The sequence below is a fragment of the Zingiber officinale genome, chromosome 5A (assembly GCF_018446385.1).
Source record: "Zingiber officinale cultivar Zhangliang chromosome 5A, Zo_v1.1, whole genome shotgun sequence".
Classification (NCBI taxonomy): Eukaryota; Viridiplantae; Streptophyta; class Magnoliopsida; order Zingiberales; family Zingiberaceae; genus Zingiber; species Zingiber officinale.
This window is the reverse complement of record NC_055994.1, coordinates 106,255,494-106,264,029: the sequence shown is the minus strand read 5'-3', so window position 1 is coordinate 106,264,029 and position 8,536 is coordinate 106,255,494. Positions and strand designations below refer to the sequence as shown.

At 34.1% G+C, this 8,536-nt stretch overlaps 1 protein-coding gene across 2 annotated transcripts; it reads right to left on the bottom strand.

The window, feature by feature from the left end:
• Nucleotides 1-2,358: 2,358 nt before the first annotated feature.
• LOC121981336 (probable folate-biopterin transporter 4) lies at nt 2,359-8,273 on the bottom strand. Of its 2 annotated transcripts, XM_042533793.1 has the most exons (8): nt 7,963-8,273; nt 7,686-7,813; nt 5,357-5,408; nt 5,187-5,259; nt 4,671-5,117; nt 4,353-4,550; nt 3,069-3,206; nt 2,359-2,828 (listed from the first exon to the last, which is right to left on the bottom strand). In XM_042533793.1, exons 2-8 carry the CDS (start codon nt 7,707-7,709, stop codon nt 2,567-2,569), a joined length of 1,194 nt encoding a protein of 397 aa, XP_042389727.1. In that variant the 5' UTR covers nt 7,710-7,813; nt 7,963-8,273; the 3' UTR covers nt 2,359-2,566. The 2 variants fall into 2 exon arrangements, with proteins under 2 accessions (XP_042389727.1, XP_042389726.1); XM_042533792.1 differs by having other exon boundaries at nt 5,187-5,408; nt 7,963-8,272.
• Nucleotides 8,274-8,536: the final 263 nt, after the last annotated feature.

The following is an 8,536-nucleotide window of genomic DNA, read 5'->3' as shown; positions in this document are numbered from 1 at the left end:
ATTTAGCAACACAACTGACAATGTATATATTGATCTAATGTCATAAGAGCGTCCAAAGAAACCTTGTGCATATTCCGAAGGAGCAAAATATAACCTCAATTAGAATAAGTAAAGTTATTTGTCATTCTTATATTTGAGAATTTATTTTACATGATGATATCTAAAGTATCCTCATTGAGCTTGGCTTTGATAAGTATCATCATTTGAATATCTTTTTGTTTGATAAGGTGTTGCACCCCCACCCCATGTTTAAGGGATTTATGGAAGCCCCTAATATTCCATGAGACTAACTTCATCATTCACATGAGAAGCGAGCTGTTCAGACATGTAAATTTCGCACACTTTGTCTATAACTCACAAGAGTCGGAGATAAGGAGGGTATCATTTCTATGCAATTCGGTTCACTTCCCTGCTCTGCGGAGTCTGAAGTGCTGCTATTGTTTAAGTAATTTTCCAGAATGAAAGAACTCCTGAATTGCTGCTATGAAATGCATCCCAATCGTCTCCCATATAGCGGTAAAATATTTGGCTCCAAATCTGTCTGTTCCCGGGGCTATCACTTCCTGTGTCTATTAGAGCGCCTTTGATTTCTATGTACTGCTTGGCTCGGGTTTAGGTGCCATCTAGGAAGAGCAGAGCTATCCATAGGACTGCATTGGGCCGGTTGTCCAAGCAAGTGATGAAAGAGATGTTTTTAAATCAATAGAAAGTTGACATGTGTGCTTATAGTGGTCTCATACATGTGGATAAAATTATTTCAGAATTTTCAAATTGCAATTTGAGTTTTCAATTAGTTGGACGTTAAAGAGGCAATTGTTATGAGTGGCTTTGCAAATGAGTTTAGTTTACTATAGAATTTTGAACTAATATGATTTTGTCAAAGTGCAAACAAATTGACAAATCAACTTGGACAGAATTTAAGCTAAAAATTATTTGTTTTACTGACAAAAGGTTGATATATAACATTGGTTGTCTCATATATGTGACATTAATCTACATGATACAAGTTGGTTGCAAATAAACTTTCCTTTAATAGTTGACAAATCTGTCTCCAATACGTTTGATGATATTATTTTAAAGCACAAATTGCCTTTTAAATTGTGTTTTAATAATTAGGATATTATGTTAAGAGATTTGATATTCTAAGCGACGCTTTGTGCCCGACCGTGAGCGAAATCCGATATGGACTTTCTGATGCGACCAAAACTTAATTTTTTTTAATCTCTCTCATCTGTATGTAATAATTTTTCTCTCTCATCTGTATGCAACAACTATAAAATTCTCATTTCTTTCTCATCTGATTGCATGCAACAATCACTATGCTGCTAATTTTTAAAGATGATGTAGTTACTATAATGTTGTAGCAGCTACTACACAATAGCTGCTACACGTATAGTAATATTATTGTGTAGCTACTATGCTATAGTAGACACTGCACCGTTGTAGCAGTTATTGTATCGTTGTAGCAGCTAATGCATCATTGTAGCAGTTATTGCACCGTTGTAGCAGTTACTCACCGTTATAGTAGCTACTGTACCGTTGTAGCAGCTTCTGCACCGTTGTAGTAGATTTTGTACCGTTATAACAGCTATTGCATTGTTATAGCAGTTTCTATACCGTTATAGCAGTTTCTGCACCGTTATAGTAGTTTCGATACCGTTGTAGCAGCTTCTGCACCGTTGTAGCAGCTACTGTATATTAACTACTACAAGTTATAACTGCTACAATATTATATCTTCACTACCACAATACTTTTTTACATGTAATAATAGGAGAGAGAAGATAAAATTTCATTTTCATTTAAAAAGAAATAGAAAAAAATTATTACATATAGATAAGAAAAAAATAAAAAAAAAAAATTAAACTCACATCAAATTTTACTCATGATCCCGCATATAACGTCACTTCTTAGCATATCAAATCTATTATGTCCAATACTTTAAGATGTCCGTGTTTATCTGAAATGGTGTTAATTAAAATAGTATTTATCTCAAATACGTGTCAATTATCAAATTCACCATGAAGTTTATCACTTTTGACAGTTATAAATTCTTACTAATAATTATATTTAAATAAATTTAAAATGTTAAGAAGTTAAACATAATTGTCCAACACAAGATTTATTTAATAAAAAAACGATTGTAATTATAATTTAGACAAATAAGTAAACATGTTTGTTTATGAATTGTTACCAAATTTTGTTCATGAATATCCTGACTTGGACAAAGAGGCTTCATGGATCTAATAACGTGATGAATCATCTGAGGCTTTCCATGCTGATTTGGAAAATTTAAGCAAAAGCTTATTCGAATAAGCTCCTACAATAAAAGCATTTAGTGATGAAGATTGAGTCGACGATACAAATAACTGGATTTTGCAATTGAAGTTGTATACTCCTTCAGTAATTCTCATTTCAGAAAGAGAAAAAGTAGCAAGCGTATAGATTTGGGAGGTGAACAATGCATTAGTTTTCTACCACAAGAACAATGCTTAGCAACCTCTAAACTTGAACTATGGGAAAAAAACATCTTTTCGCTTCAATTTCATCTACGATATCTTTGTCTGATTATGATGCTAATCCTGTGGCTTCTTTAGGGATCAAAAACAGAAAGGATATGGGGAACAGAGTGGCCAATAATTGAATAGAAATGCCAAAGATCAGGTTATGAAAAGAGTCCGATGATATGTTCAGCGCTGAGGCCAGAGCAGCACCTAAGAATGCTCCCAAGGTGGAACCCAAGTTGTTTATGGACATAAAGAGTGCAAAAAGGGTTCCTTCAATCCCATGGGGACATAGTCGACCCGAGAGTATCAGAAATGGCATCAACCTGCACAAGTAAACCATCATAAAAATATGACAAAAATCAAATCTGTAACTTTTTGCACCATTTTTTGTTAGTTGTATTCTAAAATGTAATCACTGCACAAGCTTTTATGGTGTGACTTATCCTGTAATTTCCTAGTGATGCTGTGAGAAAATTTTATATTCCATAAACTATATGCATCCAAGGAATAAGATATATGAAATAAAGAATAAGATGAGGACACAAGAAAAGGTTAGTAAGTACTTGAATTGCCGGATTGTGTCACTGAAAGCTGATCCCCAAAGAACCACATGTTTAGCTGGTATGCCCAACTGATTATGCAATTTGGATACTAAAATGATATCGAGAAGACATCCAATCCCAAGTCCAACATGAGCCATCCTGTCATTGTCATTCATGGAAAAGATTACTACATGAGTTACCTAATTTTCTTATAAAGGCAAAAAAAACATAAATACTTAATGTTAGAATGTTAAATTTTATATTTTTCAGCTCTTCAGGTTTACATCATAATTAAACAAACTTTAAGCTAACATGTTTCAGAATTCTGATGGAACATTTGTATATGCTATATGCTCGTTTTTTTCTATTCTTCTAGTTTAGCACTAAACACTTTTTAAGAAAAATTCACAGAAAACTATAGACTATTTTTATGTACTTAAAAATTTCTCAAGCACAAATGACATGCAATTAAATAAAATCTGAAGTCAGAAAATTATCATCATTAAGTTTTCTGCATGAAACCAAAAAAGATTAAAAAGTTGTTTCAGTTTCAACTACATGACATTACAATGCCCGATGAACCATATATGTCTACAAAGGTTTTTTAACCTTCAACTATATGATATATAAGATACCAACTTGATTTTCATATGATAGGTAGAAGCTGGTGCAATTGTGACTCATAGTGATGTTGATTTGAAAGGAATTAAGCATGAAGACACAAAAAATTACAGAGGTTATCTCTAAGACTGGATTCCTAGTCACTCATGTTTGTATGTTGTTACATAGAAAAAACCTTATTGCAAAATTGTCAGATTTTATCATTTAGATTTTAGTGTTCATATTGGTCCTTCCAGTTTCAGAAAAAGCATAATATTCTTATTTCTGATAGATGAAAATGTGTTTGTAATCAATTACCAGATCAGCAACTTCAGTTGCTATCCAATTTAAACACCATATCATTTTTATGGCTATTGGGTAAAAAAATGGAAAAGTGGTATTTTATGTGCAAGGAATGATTCAGGAACACAATTAGATCACTTATGACTTAACATCTAGTGGCATGGAAGTATAAATATCAGAAACAACTCTACATCAAACCCGATCATCTTACTCAAACACTGCAAAGTGATTTGATCATGAACTAGCATGTTGTTCAACAACATTTATTAATAACAGAACTATTTCTTTGATCATATACAAACAGAAAGCATGGCAAAATCTTCATAAATGATTTAACATAAAAAAGATAAGAATCTGAGATCTTGGTAAAACAGAAAGCTATGAGTAGCTTTCTTCACTTACAAGAGGACTTCTCTTAGCCTCTTGTGCTTCAAATATCTGTTGTATATATATGTACCAAGCATTAGTCCAATCCACCCAATCACACGTGCAGTACCAAGAAAAGATGCTTCCAACTTCAAAACCTCAGTCTGGTAATAGAACATGACCGTTGAGAGGCTTGGAACTGTAATGTTTGAAAAGAAAAACCAGGCCATAGGTCTGGCATTCACACAAGTCAAACATTCACACAAGTCAAAAATAAAGTAGATACTGAACCTATATTGGAAATGGGGTATAGAAGGAGAAGTAAATTAACAGACTACAGGAATCTTCATCTACCTTAAGATGATAGGCTGCTTGAAGGTTCCAACCAAATTACAAATAGCTGATTTCAGAGATATACAGTATCTCTCAAGTCGTGAACGAGGCTGCCTAATAGGACTCTCATATTTTAAGTTTATTCTCTTATTGTCATTATTACGCTTGCTTTTTCTCTTGGATGTCTTAGATGTTTTAATGAAAGAATTTTTTCTGTTAGAGTGGTCTACATCATCTTTGAATTTCATAGTTTTACTATCATGGTTTTGTGCTCCATCGGATTCCAATGGAGACTCCTTGATTAAAGAGCATGACAAGAGCTGAATGGCTGGAAGAATTGAAAAAAGTAGAAATATTGTGTCAATTCTGAGTTGAGATAAGGTGTATCCTCCTAACAAGCTTCCGAAAATTCCTCCCAAGGCCATCGACAACCACGACAATGATTGAAGATCACCAGCAAATTCTGCCCTGCCAGAAATAACCCTATTAGTTTGAATTACTAGAGGATTGTTAAAAAAAACATGCAAATACGCATACAGTTCAGAACGAACAGCCTCTGCAACCATAGCATCAACAACAACATCTGCCATGGCAGACCCCAGGTTTTGTACTGTCAAAAAAGCAGCAAACAAATTGCCTGAGCTCCTTGCAGAAGTCACGAGACCAAGAACAAGCCAAGGTAAAAGAGATAAAATTGTGGCTATAACTAAATAAGGAAGTCTCCTCCTTCCATTTATAGGAATACAATCTGACAGTATTCTGCAAAAAAACCAAAGTAATAAAGAAATTGGTATATATAAAAGATTTACATCATAGATGTGATTGGTAGAAATTTCTCTTCAAAATTTAAAATTTTGCAATTTATACAATTATACACAATCATTACAGGTCAACCATCATTTATTGTTTCAATCAGAACTATTTGTGGATTAATAGAGAATATGTATCATGATTTCCTCTTTCAATCAAAACTCATCACTGTCTGTGAAAATAGACAGCATAAAAGAGCATAACATGAGATAATAAATATCCGATTGATATTGAAAACCTTGATTTTGTTCATCTTTCTTGAAAAGTAAACAGCCCATCTGCAACCATTAATGAAACATGAACAAAAACCATTTGCAACCATCTCAAAGAATTCCACACTTTTAAAGAATCATTAATTAAGCTGGAAGTAGATACAGGTGATTTCAGCTTGTTAAAATTTGTGAAAAAGCTCAACGAGAAAAATGCACACTAACAAAGCTAAATTTTAGATCAAGCAAATATATATATATATATATAATATAACCTTGTTTAAGTATTTATTAATTATGATCTAAACATTCTATATATAGATATACAATTTAAACAAAAAAGTGACTTACAGAAACAGCACATAAAACTAGGATTTCTTGGTAATTAAGTTCATTTTACAGGAAATTAATACACAGTCATAAAAGCCCACAAACAAATTCACAATCAAAATGTACTCGTTATAAGTTTTTGTATAACATTTACATTAAAACAAGCTGAAATTTGAGTTAATTACTAGCATAGGATCTACTATTCAGCTTAGTTTTGCATTTCATTTACAAATCCTACACAAATAAGAGAGGTTTATTCCTCTTTTCACCTTCTTTGTCCATATGCTCCAAAATGTTTCTTGAAGTATAGGTCAATATGGTTGCTTATATAAGGCTCACAATAAGTGTGGAGACGAGAAATCATACTTCAAACTATGGCCTGGACCATTGGTTCTCTCACAAGTTCTACAAGTTCTTGGACAATAGGTAAGGTTCTTTACTACAAAGGTGAGGTCTTAGTTAAGATATAATTGGCTCGGCTATGATAGGAACAAAATTGAAGAAGCATTTGGCTCTTCCATACATGCACGACTCAGCTCAATGTTACAATAAAGACCTAGATCACAAAATAGTGACTTTCCACATTCCTGTGTCTTCAGCAGTGATGATTGATGATAACAATTTTGTATCATTTCAATTAGCTACTAACCAATGAAGAAGAATCTAGCTACTAACCAACCAATGAAGAAGAATCTGCATTTTTTGGATGATATGGGCCACATAATAATTCATCTTCGTCAAACTCTATTTTTCCAAATTTGGGATTGGCATGTCACATAATAATTCTGGATGAAGATTGGATCTCTTATGATATTTGTTTTCCCAAAATGACAATTGGCGCAAGGTTACTCTTCAAATACATAGAGAAACACATTCAAGATAGAGAAATTTATGTCCATAGTAATTTTAAATATCTCAAAATTACTAGTTATATATATTCCTGCATAGAATTCAATGATAAGATAAGATCCTTATACCAGGCCTCACATCCTAGGGACTATATGAGTTGTTAATTATCAATCATTATGACCAATCCAAGGTAACAAGAAAAAAACAATTATCACCATGAGAACAATCTTGTTTCACATTTGTTTTCCATTATTCTTTGATTTGGGCGGATAAGCTAACTCATACGAGCAATACAAATGTAAGTAATAGAAATGCATTTAGCAGCATCACAAATATGGAAACAATTTGATATGATACATTATGTTTTAAGAAATTTATATTGACATATTTGCCTTGTGTTGCTCAACAAGTTATGCACCTTCGTGCATCAATATCAGAAACAGTATGATCTCACACATGATGCCCAAATGTTCTTGTGAGTCCAGCTATGTGTATTTATTATGAGAAAATATACAAAAGACCGAGTCATTTAAAGTTTAGTGTTCCAAAAGAAATAAACACGTCGTGTTAGTATAATTTAACGGTTAGCAAGCTCACGATAACATGCACATCAACAACAAAAGAGTCGTGAATTAGAACTGCATACAGATTACTAAAACAGTTTATTCGGGAGGAATTACTAAAACAATTTTATAAGATAAATTGGCTACATATTGTGATTGCTAACATAAAATGCAGATCATTTTTCTGTAAGTGTTACTTGAAGTACCAATCACAACGAAAACAACAGGCAATAAGATCCATCGAACGACCAAACACAAGACGGTTAAGTGGTTACCCATAAATTGGTTTGATACTCCATGGAGAATGAGCAACAGAAACTAGAAACTGTGATGAAGACGGCGATAACTTCAGGACGTCTTTCATCTGGTAAGAAATTGCAGTCCACACAAAGGATCTGAAACCCTGCCAAAGTATATAAAAATGACGATCGAAATTACGTCTTTCACAGAGAAACAAGATCGATGAAAACTACCAAAAAGGCAGGTACAAGAACGAATCTACAAAGAAGCCCTACTCTACACGGTCGGAAATAAGAGCCAAAGGAAGGGAACCTGATTGAAGTAGACCAAAGTGACAAGCCAAAGGAAGGAAGCTCCGAAGGAGGCCCGCATCCGCGTCGCCCAGGAAATCCACATCTCGATCTGCCGCGCGGTGCTCAACTAACGCAGCCCTGGGGGGCGATCGAATCAAGAATGCACTCGACGGCGAGATGACGAGGAATATTTGCTCCGGAGATTTCGTCTTCCCCTTGGGGATTGGCTTCGGTTCGTCCCCTCTTCGTCCCCCTCACGCATCGTGAAGAAAATGGACCGAGAGACTCCAGAAACGCTCCCTCGCTTCCAACCGTGCGTTACCCTTTTTATTGTTTACTCGCCAAGTCGGTGGTCGTGGAGCAGATGAGTCGTCAATTTGACAGTAAAATTAAGGGTAGAATTTGGGTGTGAATACTATCCAAATAAAAGTGCAATTATTCTTTTCTCTCTTTCCTATTTCTTTGCCTTCCTTATCAATTTTTCTTTCTTTTCCACGCTTTCTCGTTTTTACCCTTTGAGTTAAATATAGCATAATTGCCAACAATAATCGTAGGCTTAAATTATAATGGTCACTGTGGACGCCTATACAAAA

Excerpts from the sequence above, each read along its gene's own strand:
- LOC121981336 (XM_042533792.1), bottom strand. The coding sequence starts at position 8,046 with ATGTGGATTTCCTGGGCGACGCGGATGCGGGCCTCCTTCGGAGCTTCC. Across the intron at positions 5,409-7,685 it reads AGTATCAAACCAATTTATGG|AATACTGTCAGATTGTATTC; the intron begins GTAACCACTTAA and ends GTTTTTTTGCAG. Across the intron at positions 3,207-4,352 it reads AGGCTAAGAGAAGTCCTCTT|GATGGCTCATGTTGGACTTG; the intron begins GTAAGTGAAGAA and ends TGACAATGACAG.